This window comes from Cetorhinus maximus, chromosome 2, assembly GCF_964194155.1.
Source record: "Cetorhinus maximus chromosome 2, sCetMax3.hap1.1, whole genome shotgun sequence".
NCBI lineage: Eukaryota > Metazoa > Chordata > Chondrichthyes > Lamniformes > Cetorhinidae > Cetorhinus > Cetorhinus maximus.
Window position 1 is genome coordinate 122,899,504 of NC_135880.1, and position 12,230 is coordinate 122,911,733.

The 12,230-nt window shown below is 43.8% G+C and overlaps 1 protein-coding gene across 1 annotated transcript in view; it reads left to right on the forward strand.

Annotated features, from left to right (window-relative positions):
• Positions 1–12,230, forward strand: part of LOC144689691 (doublesex- and mab-3-related transcription factor 1-like) — a 181,101-nt gene that overhangs the window by 14,874 nt on the left and 153,997 nt on the right. The window contains exon 3 of the mRNA XM_078557002.1: positions 3,817–3,828. Within this exon, the coding sequence (XP_078413128.1) occupies positions 3,817–3,828 (12 nt within the window). The remainder of the gene's footprint in view (positions 1–3,816; positions 3,829–12,230) is intronic.

The window sequence follows — 12,230 nt, forward strand, 5'->3', positions numbered from 1 at the left end:
GAGGTATCCTCTTGTCTGGAGGTGAGGACGCGGATGGAGCTGAGGGACTGGTTGGCTGAGGGTGTTGGTATCTTGGCAGAGCTCCCTGTGAACCAAAGTAGAGATAATTAGTGCATGGCAGCAGAGTGAAAAGCAGGGGAGAGAGCTCTCACAGTTATGTTGAGATAGGAACGATGTGGTGCAGGATCCTCACGAGGGTGTTCGCTGCCGACCATTGCCACAGGCACGGTCCACGTCCTCACCAGTCAGCGCACTGGCATGCTCCTCAAAGTGAGTGAGGGGGTTTAATGTGGGCCACTTCACCCCTGGTCTGGGACATCTCCCTGCTGCTGTGTGCCAGCTTTTCCTGTATGAAGACAGATGGAGAGAGTGCGAGCAGGACACATGGCACTATGTGGAATGTTTGTATGGCGAGGATGGGTTGAGGATATGAGCTCCAGAGAATATAAGCCTGATGGAGATGTGAGGGTATGTGTGAAAGAGTGAGTGACATTGTGCATTGAACTGGAAGTGAGTGAGATGTCAGTGAATGTGCGATGGGCATGTGAGTATATGAGTTTAGAGTGATGAGGTGGCTAACTACCCTGGCAGCTTGGATGAGATCGTTCATCCTCTTTCTGCATTTGATGGTCAAGCTCTTGTGGGCAGCGTTGGCACTGACCACCGCTTCCCAAGCCGGATTGGTGATGTTGCTGCCCCATCTGTGGCTAGAGCGGCGGTAGAAGACATAACGGCAGGTGTCCACGGCATCCAAAAGGCGTCCCAGGGACGTATCTCTGAATCTGGGGCCAGCAGTCTTCTTGCTTTTCGGGACCATGACTTTTGTGCAGCAGTCCTGGGCTTGAATCACTGAGAGGCCTGCACGCAGCTACACTTTAAATATGACACCCAGCATGATGAAGCGGTGAGGTGATGGTGTGGCAGGCAAATCAGAGCCTGCCTGCCAGTGAAACGGCATGTTTCCCAGAATGCATGATTAATGAGGCGGGATTGGGATGATAAGACGCGAAAACCTGCCACTGCAGACAGCGGGTAAAGCGTCCTTTTTCCTGCCCACTAGTGCACTTAATGCAAATCTGGGACGATTCCGTCCTATTCTTTCATTTAAAATATGTCAGCATCTGATTACCAAAGGACTGATTCTACGAATATGTGCTCTGGAAGTGGAGCTTCAGCTGCTGGGATCACATCCTGAAGTCATGGATGAGACCCTCTCGATTTTTGGCCCCGGATTGGAATACTCTGCGGTGTATGCCCATCATTTCCTAGTTGATGCGCCCAAGTACGCATTGGCAAAATCAGCCTTATTAACTAGAAATAGATTTGTTTAAAAGAGGCTGTTACAAATTTTGTCACCTGTACATTGCTGGTCATATTAGCCTTTACTTTCAGCTCCTTTCCCAGTTTTGTTTGCTGTTTTATAGTTTGAATAATAACACCTGAGTTTGGATTTTGTGACATAACTCACGTTGTACAATTTTTCAAAAATGCAAACACCACGGAGTAAGTTTGCAACTTTTCCTTTCGATTAATTGAAATACAAAATCAGGAGTTTAAGTTATTCAGTTATTTGAACAGTCATGTTTCCTACGCAGTTTGGTTAAACAACATCTTTTACTTCTCAGTTGTTGAAGCATTTTACATAGATTTACAGCACAGAAATATGTGATTCTGCCACCTGGTCAGTGCCGGTGTTTGTGCTCCAATAAAGCCTCCTCTCACCTTATTTTATCTAACTCTGCCAGCACATCCTTCTTCCTTTCTCCCTCGTGTTTTATCTAGTTTATTAATTATTTATTCATGGGATGTGGGCACCGCTGACTGGGCCAGCATTTATTGCCCATCCCTAATTGCCCTTGTTCAGAGGGCATTTAAGAGTCAACCACATTGCTGTGGATTTGGAGTCACATATAGGCCAGACAGGTAAGGACAGCAGATTTCCTACCCTAAAGGGCATTAGTGAACCAGATGGGTTTTTACAACAATCATTCCATGGTCATCATTAGACTTTTAATTGGAGATTTTTATTGAATTCAAATTCCACCATCTACCAAGGTAGGAATTGAACCCAGGTCTTCAGAGCATTACCCTGAGTCTCAGGAAAAGCAACAATACCACTACGCTATCACCTCCCCGTTTATCTAGCTTCCCTAATGCATCTATGCTATTCACCTCAACTACACCTTCTGGTAGCAAGTTCCACATTCTAACCATTCTGTGGGTAGAGAAGTTTTCCCTGAATTCCTTATTGCATTTATTAGTGGCCATCCTGTATTTACGACCCCTAGTTTTGCATTCCTCCACAAGTAGAATCATCTGTACATTTACGCTGTCAGACCCCTTCAGCATTTTAAATACCTCTATCAGTTTACTCCTCAACCTTCTCTTTCCTAGACCAATGGGCACTAGTGTGTTTCTTGAATTAAATGCTTCATGCTTCTTCAGTCATTACTATTCTAAGAAAAAAATTAGCAGTTAAGAACATTAGTTTGAAAGCAGGAACTTTGAGCAAAGAAGTCAGTGATTTACCACTAAAATTCCCAGAAATTTCAAAAATCCTTTCTAAAGTTACTCTGTGCACGTTTAACCTAACATCAGTTAACCCAACGTCAGTTGCATGCTTGGAGTATATTTAACATTAAAGTCAGAGAAACAGCTTAAGACAAAGCACAGTGGACACACACACAAAGAAAATGGATTTTAGTTAAACTTACTTATAATTCAGGTAATGGTCTGTTGCAGCATAATAACCCTGGATAAATCCTGCAGAATTGTTCTCTTACTCCTTATAGCAAATTTCCTCTGCAGCATCTTCAAGGTTATTTAGTTGCACAAATTGAATAATTCAATATAAAACACATTCCTAGTTGGACTGCATTTGAAAACCAAACCCAATTTTGGTTCCTCACATGGTGGGCAACATTGAAGCTTTGGAAAAAGTTCAGAAGAAGGCTATGAGGACGATCACTTAAAAGACCATAGTTATTCAGAAAGGCTTCCCTTTATAAGTGCATATACTTTGCGGTGATATGATAGAGCTATATAAAGTGTTAAAGGGCTTGATTGAGTTCCGCCTGTAGGTGATTTCAAATAGGTAGGTTGGGGAAGACCACAGGTCATGCGTATGAGCTATCTAAGGTTAGGGCCAGGTTAGATGTTTAATGTCTCCTTGATTCTCAGGATAACTGCAGGCATACATGTTGAGTGCAGACTCTCTGTGGTATTTAATGGAGGTGAGCTCCAAGTCAGGATGGTGTGTGACTTGGAGGGGACTTGCAGGTGGTGGTGTACCCATGCACCTGCTGCCCTTGTCCTTCTAGGTGGTACAGGTCACAGATTTGGAAGGTGCTGTTGAAGAACCCTTGGTGAGTTCCTGCAGTGTAGCTTGTAGATGACACACACTGCTGTCACTGTGCATTGGTGGTGGAGGGAGTGAATGTTTGAGGTGTGGTTGGGGTGCCAATCAAGCGGGCTGCTTTGTCCTAGATGGTGTCAGGTTTCTAGAGTATTGTTGGAGCTGCATTCGTCCAGATAAGTAGAGAGTATTCCATCACGCACACCTGATTTATACCTTATAGTGGTGGACAGGCTTTGGGGGGTGAGTCACTCATTGCAGCATACCCAGCCTCTGACCGATTCTTGTAGCCCCAGTATTTAAATGTCTGATCTAGTTAAGTTTCTGGCCAACGATGACCCCCAGGACATTTCAGGTGGAAGATAATTAATCTCAAATGTTAGAAATGGTCATTGCCTTCCAGTTGAATGATGTGACTGTTACTTGCCACTTTTATCAGTCCAGGCCTGGATGATGTCCAGACCTTCCTCCATGTAGGTATGCATTGCTTCATTATCTGAGGAATTGCAAATGGAACTGCACACTGTGCAGTTATCAGCGACCATCGCCATTTCTGACCTGATGATGGTGGAAAGGTCATTAATGAAGCAGCTGAAAATAGTTGGTTTTCGGACACGAAAATATCATTGAATTACATAGAATATACAGTGCAGAAACAGACCATTGGTTCATGTTGGTGCTTACGCTCTACTTACGCCATTCCCTACCTTTCCTCATCTAACTCCATCAGCGTAATGCTCTATCCCCATCTCTCTCATATGCTTATCTAGACTTTCCTTAAATGCATCTATTCTATTGCCCTCCACCACTCCCTCTGGTAACAAGTTCCATGTTGTCACCACTCTGGGCAAAGGAGTTCTTTTTTCTGAATTTTCTATTTAATTTATTGATGACCATCTTGCCTTAATGGCTTCATGTTTGCCCCTCTCCATAATTAGAAAAACTCTGTCGATATATGCGCTATCAAAACTTGCATGATTTTGAAGACCTCTGTTGGGTTACTCCCCAGCATCCTGTTTTCAAGAAAAAGAGAGCCAGCCTGATCATCCTTTCCTGAGAGATATGACCTCACCTTTCTGTTATCATCCTTGGAAGGCAAAAATAAAAGAAAGCTTATACCAGATGCCAAAAGCATCTGTAGAAAACCTAGGCCAGGATTTCCCGAGCGGGGGGGACGGGGCCCGCTCACCGATGCATAAAATGACATGGGAATGCGTCGGGCGGAACTCCCGATGTCACTGCACCCCATTTAAATTTCCAGGTGGGCGGGGGCTCAGCAGAATCAGCTGTGTGCCCGCCGACCTGTCAATGGCCAATTGAGGCCATTGACAGAGTCATTAAAGTAATTAATGGACCTGCCCATCCAAGCTTAAGATTGGCGGGCAGGCCGGGAGCCCTGGCGGGCATTAGAAAAAGCATGAAACCTCATCCACGGGCAGGATGAGATTTCATGTCGGTTTTTAAAAATGTAATTAAAGTGTATTTAAAAGTGATGGATATGTCCCAACTCATGTGACAGTATCACATGAGGTGATATGTCAGGGAAATTTTTTCTTTCTATTTTTCACATTTTTTACTGTAGAGCCGATCTCCCTGAGGCAGCACTTAGCCTCAGGGAGATGAGTGCGCTCTTGCGTGCGCATGTGCGAAAGAGCGAACTATCAGCTCAAGGAATCCCCGCCCCGCCTGCAGAGGGAGCGCATAGCACCTCCGTGCAGACGTCACGCTGGGTGGGCCTTAATTGGCCCGCCCATGTAAAATTGTGGCGTGTCCCCAATTGGGCGTGCCAATTGGAGGCGCGGCTCCGTGCGCGTACTCTTAAACTCCCCCCCACAACGGGGGGGAAAATTCTGCCCCTAGAGTAGTATAGAAAGTGCAGGGTGAAATTAAAAAGATGATTAGGAAAAGAAAGAGAGGGCATGAGGGATTTTCCAGCCCCATCCACTGCCGGGATTGTCCGGTCCTGCTGAAAGTCAATGGACTTTTGGCTGGGCCACCGAATCTCCCGCGCCGACTCCTGCCACGACAGGCCTGGAAAATCCCAGCCTTTGCGTCTGTTTTCACAAAAGAGATGGACTAAGCAGTCATTGCAGTTAAAAAGGAGTAGTTTGAAATATTGAATGGGATAAGCATAGTAAGGGAGGAAATACTAAGCTGTTCAGCATCCGTGAAAGTATTTTAGGCTGTTAAGAGAGCAAGGGAAGAAATAGTGGAAGGTCTGACCATCATTTTCCAAACCTCTCTGGCTACAGGCATGTTGCCAGAGGACTGGAGGACCATGGATGTTGTACAGTTGTTTAAAAAGGGAGCAAGGGGTAGCCCAAGTAATTACAGGTCAGTCAGCCTAACCTTGGTGGTGGGCATATTATTGGGAAAATCACCATTTAGAGATGCACAGATTAATCAAGGAATGTGAGTATGGAAGTTGAGGGAAGGTTGTGTCTAACTAACTTGATTGAATTTTTTGAGGTGGTAAGAAGGGAGGTTGTTGAGGGGAGCACATTTGATGTAGGCTGCATGGATTTTAGCAAGATTTACAACAAGGTCCCACTTGTCAGACTGATCAGAAACTGAAAAGCTCATGGGAATCAAAATTGACTCAGGGGCGGGAAGTAAAGGGTTATGTTTGATGGGTGTTTTGTGACTAGAAGCCTGTTTCCAGTGGATTTCGTCGGGTTCAGTACTGGGCCCCTTGCTGTTTGAGATATATATCAATGATTTAGAGTTAAATGATTAAGAGGATTGCAGATGATATGAAAATTGACCGTGTGGTTAACTGTGAGAAAGAAAGCAGTAGACTGCAGGAAGCTATCAATGGACTGGTCAGGTGGGCAGATAAATGGCAAATGGAATTCAATTTAGAGAAGCGTGTGGGAATGTATTTGGGGTGGGTATAAAAGGCAAGGGAATACACAATTAATAGTAGGATTTAGGGAAATATAGAGGAACAGAAGGCCCTTGGAGTGCATGTCCACAGATCTCTGAAGGTAGCAGGACAGGTAGATAAGATGCTCAAGAAGGCTTACAGAATACTTGGCTTTATTTGGCTGAGGTCTAGAGTATAAGAGCTGGGAGGTTATGCAAAAACTGTATAAAATACTCATTAGATCACAGCTTGAGTACTGCAAACAGTTCTGGTCACTGCATTACCAGAGGGATGTGATCACATGAGAGAGGGTACAAAGAAGATTTATGAGGCCGCAGTAGCTTTTAGCTTTTTGTTTTTATCTCTAGATTTATGAGGATGTTGCCAGGAATTTTTGCTATCAGAAAAGGTTTCATAGGCTGCAGTTTGTTTCCTGAGGGGAGATGTAATTGAGATGTATAAAATTATGAGGGACCTAGTGAACAGGATGGCCCATTTCCGGTAGCAGGAAGATCAATAATCAGGGGGCATAGATTTAAAGTAATTGGTAGAATGATTAGAGGTGAACTAAGTGGTGGGGGGATAGGGCGAGGGGGAGGGGTCTGGAACTCAGTGCCTGAAGGGTGGTAGAGGCAGAAACCCTCATCACATTGAAAAACTTGGGCTTGTGCTTTAGGTGCTGTAACCTCCAGGTCTACAGACAAAGAGCAGGAAGGTGGGATTAGACCGGATAAATCTTTTTGGATTGACAGGATGGGCCAAGTGGCCTCTTGTGTTGTAAATATTTTTGTTTCTATGTTTGTAGATTTTTTTTTGCGCCCTCTCGGGGTACCTCCATATCCTTTTTATAATGTGGCACCAGAGTTGTATATAGCACTCTGCCCTGAGGCACTCCGCCAGCCATATCCTGGGGCTGAGATGATTGATCTCCTTTGTCGCCCTTTATGCTAGGTATGACTCTAGCCAGTGGAGAGTTTTTCCCTGATCTCGATTGGCTCCAATTTTAATAGGCCTTCTTGGTATCATGCACGGTTAAAAGCATGAGCGGCAGTCACTCTCATCTCACTCTCACCTTTCAGATTCAGCTGTTTTGTCCATGTGTGGACCAAGGCTGTAATGAGATCTGAAATCAAGTGGTTCTAGCGGAACCCAAACTGAGCACCCGTGGTGGGTGAGTAAATGCCATTTCATAGCATTGCCAATGACACCTTCTATCACTTTGATGATGGGGTGGTAATTGGCTGGATTGAATTTTATCCTGCTTATTGTAGTTTTTCACTTTGGGAGGACATTCACTGCCCTTGCTACCTTTAATGTTTCGCCCAGTGGTGTTTAACGTAGAGGAGTATTGACTGATTTGCAGAGGGAGGGAGGGTGGTAGGTGGTAATCAGCAAGTTTCCTTGCCCAAGTTTGACCTGATGAGACTTCATGGGGTTGAGACTTCATGGGGCCTGGAATATGTGTTGAAGACTCCCAGGGCTCCTCCCTCCAAACTGTATACCATTGTGCTGCCACTTCTGGTGAGTCTGTCATATCGCTGGAACAGGGCATGCCCGGGATGGTAATGGACAGTCTGGGTCACTGGATTATAGGAATGATTCTGTGACTTGGCAGTTGCTAGAGTAGCCTGTAAGACAACTGTCCCAATGTTGGCACCAGTTCTCAAATGTTATTGAAGAGGACTTTGCAGGGTAGACTAAGCTTGGTGTTCCTGGATCTGATGCCTTGGTTGATGCCAGGGAGTCCAGCCAATTTTATTCTTTTTTTTTGTAGCAGTTTAATACAACTGAGTGGCTTGCTAGCCAATTCAGAGTGCTGTTAAGAATCAATCACATTTTGGTGGTTCTGGAGTCACATCTAGGCTAGACCGGGTAATGACAGCAGGTTTTCTTCCCTAAAGGACATTAGTGAACCAGGTGGGTTTTTATGACAACCAAAACTCCATTTCACAAACTGCCTTTGTGGGATCTGAATTCACATCTCTGGATTGTGAGCCCAGGCTTCTGGATTACTGGTCCAGTAACATAGAATCAGAGAATGGTTACAGCAAGAAGGAGGCCAATCAGCCTCTCTTGTGCTTAACCACATAACTACTATCCTCCCATCTGCCCTAGTTATATGTTGATTCCATATAATATCCTAATATCCTGAAAGGTGATTCTTAGAAAAGGTAGGAATTGTACTTTTTGTATGGAGCCAGGGGAAGAATTAAGTTGAACCTAGCTTAAGGAGAATGAGAACCAGAAAAGGTGCAAGTAGGCTTGAAACAAAATAAGTGATATTTTGAATGTTTACTTCAAGTATTCACAAGGTAAACAAAAACAACATGCCTGCCCAGCAGAATTAACAACGTTGATATAAACGAGATGAGAGTCAGAAATGGTCTGAAAGGTTTCAAGACAAATAAATACTCAGGATTTGGTGGTATTTACCTCAGAGTAAAGGATGCTTAGAAAGGAGATTTGTAAAACATTGCTAGTCATTATTAGGGAGTCACTTGACATTAGGGATGTGTAAATACATTGGAAACAGGCTAATGTGTTTGGTGCTTATTTTCAAGTAAGGTGACCAATCAGATATAGGCAACTACAGACTTACTGGGCCTTATTTCAACACGCTATATAAAAAAATGGAATTGATTGTCAATAGTAAAATTAAGAATTATCTGTGTAATAATAAGCGTAGTTTCAGAAGGGAAAATGCCTGCCTGACCAAACTTCCTTGACTTTTTTAAGGAGGGGACATCCTAAGTGGACTGCAGAAAATCCGAGATAGTTTTGGCATTTGACATAACCTGGTCCTTCGAAGTTAAGTTCAAAGCTGGGAGGATTTGGGTAAACCCTGGGAATGGGTATGAAATTGGGTAAAGCGTAGAAAATATTAGAAACTTGTTACAGGAATTATGTTGGGCTGAGGGATGAGAATTCCCACATATGGTGTGCAAAGACTTAGTGGCATTGAGATCATTGTTGTTTCTAATTTGCATAAAAGACTTGGGGCAGAATCGCCCCAGACTTGCGCTAAGTGTGGTAGCGGGCGGGTGAAATGGTGTTTTACCCACCGGCCGCAAAGGCGGCTTTTCATGCCGTACTGTCCCAAACCCACGTCAATTATGCAATCCCTGGGAAACACGCCCTTTCGATGGTGGGCGGGCTCCGATTCACCTGCCACACTGTCGCCTTGCCGTTTCATCTCACCAGGTACCACATTTAAAGTACAGCCACGCTCAGTGCTTCCAGCCCAGGGCTGCAGCAAAGAAGACATGGCCCCGAAAGGCAAGAAGACTGTAGCCCTCGAGTGCCTTCTGGACGTTGTGGGGGCCCGCTGTGATGCCCTCTACCCCCGCTCTTGCCGCAGGGATTTGCAGCAACATTGCCGCTCTGGCTTGGTAGGTGATGGCTGTGGTGATCAGTGCCAATGTTGCACAGAAGAGGTTGGCCATACAATGCAGATACAGGATGAATGATCTCATATGTGCAGTCAGGGTAAGGCAATCATCTCATCACTCTAGATTCACACACTCAAGCCCATCACACATTCATTGGTGCCTCACTCACTGCCAGATCAAGGGACATCACCCCTCACTCTCTCACACACACCCTCACATGCCTTTCTGGCCTCATCTCCTCTGGAGACTGCCTCCTCAGCCCTCCCCATCTTGAGGCCACTTGCACAGATCAAATGTGCCTCCACACATACCCTGGGATATCCTCCTTCCACAGTACAGCCCTCGCCCTGCAGCCTCTTCCCTTGCCTGAGACCACTTCTCTCCCTTCCCCAAGCAAGCCCTAGCCCAGCAGCCATTGAAAAGCCACCCACATAGGGCTGATCTGGTAGGTAGAGACCTGCCCATGAGCCCCTCTAAAAGTGATGTGGCGCTGTCTGTGAAGCCTGGCACTGATGACTGCGAGTGCTGCCCGAAGCAAGGTAGGCAAACAAACCTTGAAGTCCTGAGCAAAGTGCAGCCTGCCAAGTGCAGTTGCTTATGTGCTGTTGTGAAACACATTGGCGTGTTTTCCCACCGGGGTGATGAGTCTGACGGGCTGGCCATATAATGAAATGCTGACGTATTACAATGAGGTTCCTGAGTCTGATGGTGGAGGAGTGTGGCCGCCATCGACGGGCTGAGTGGACAATCACAAGCTGGTTTCACGATGTAGTGCAACCGATTTTTGGTCTTCTTTCTCATGCCACTGAACACGCCCGATGCCAGCGGGCATTGAAAATCCTGGCCTTGGATTTATGCAATACGTTGACAAATGATATAAAACTGGTAGGGGCAGTGAATCTGAAAGGGGAACCTCAAAAATGACTGAAGTTTGACAAAATATGTAAGTGAGCAGAAAAATGGCAGATGAGCAAAGTATTGGACATAGGAAGGAAAATGAACATTCCATGAATGCTGTTGAAATAGCCAAAAATGAAATTAACATTGATCTAGGAACCTCAGCACTGAACGTGATCAGGCAGTGCAGAGCAGCAATCAACAAAGACAATAGAATGATTAGCTATATGGCTAAGTGCAGGAGAACTTAAGTCAAAGGAAGTTGTGATCAAACTGTACAGTGCTCTGGTCAGACCACAAGGTGAGCACTACCTCCACAAGTGGTCGCTGAGATATAGGGGAGACATTCAAGTACTAGCAGTACGGCGTAGCACAACAAAGCTAATCTCTAAATGCTGGAAGTCTGATTTGTGAGGTAAGACTTGAGAAACCTGGGTTGAAATTCTACTTCAGTAGGAATGCAGAACGGACAATAAAAAATTAAATGTCCACTATGTACCTTTGCCTAAATCTCCCTGGACTTAGTTAAGAAACAACTGAATTCTACAATTGAGAGACTTTCTGGCCTTTATGGATGGGTGATGGGCTGAATGGCCTTCCTGATCCATAATTATCATGATGTTGAGATACTGCTTGAAACAAGTTGTTAACTTTTGGAATAGACTGCCACCTAGTGCAGTGATTGTGTGCTCAGATGAATTGCTTAAATAAATGGATTTATATTGTGGTTTAACAGAAGACTTACCATCAGGGCAAGAGAAAAATGAATGTGATTTACCAGATGGCGTCAGTAACCTTTTTGTTGTTCCCGTTTAATTCCTTGTATTTCGATTTCACCATCTGTTAATAGATGTAGCTTGAACCGATACAAGTAAATATCCTCTTGTTCAGCGCCACTCAGTGTTACCTTTCCTTTCCACAAGAAAGGCTTTGTAAACCTAACAATAAAATGTGGTTTAGAGGAGTGTTTTCTGAAGTTTCTCTATTAATGAGTGTTAAAAACAAAGTTCCTTTAAATCACAATGTTGTGTGAAGGTATTGCAGCAGGGGTCTGATGTTCTCTCATTTTAGTTAAAATATAAGCGCCTTCTGTAATTGCAGATTAGAACCTGTACAGATACTGTGCTAATATTAGCACAGAAGCAGCAGCAGATATCAACCAGTCAGGAAGAGTCGATGTGTGGAAGGAATTTATTCAAAAGAAGTTTTTTTTTGTTGTTATTGTGGCGCCCTTATCTAAAAGATAAAATGTTGTCAATATGTTGGTAACATTTTTTTAAAGCAACATGGATTATTTTGTGATTTTTACATTTTGTGCATATTTAGTGGATTCTAGTTGAAGAGAATATATAGTCAAAGAGTTCAGTGCTATTAATTCCAGAAAGTTGCAACCAGTTACAATCTAATTAGAGTAGTTTCTGTTATGATTTTTTAATGAAAAGAAACAAATATGGAAAGGAGTTTCAGATATTTAATTACATTAAAACAAACTCTAAACACTGTGAAAATAAATGCTTTCTATATGTTTTATAAATTGTAAGATAGGTTTATAAACATGTTTTAGCTTTGCTGAATCCTGTTTAGTTTTGAAAGATCAAGACTTTTAATAAATATCAATTAGTGAATGATGCTTTTGTAAATATTGGTCTCTACTATAAACATTGTATTTTGACAGCAAGCTAAATTGCTGATTCTCCTTGTCTGCTGCAAAGTTTTATTGGGC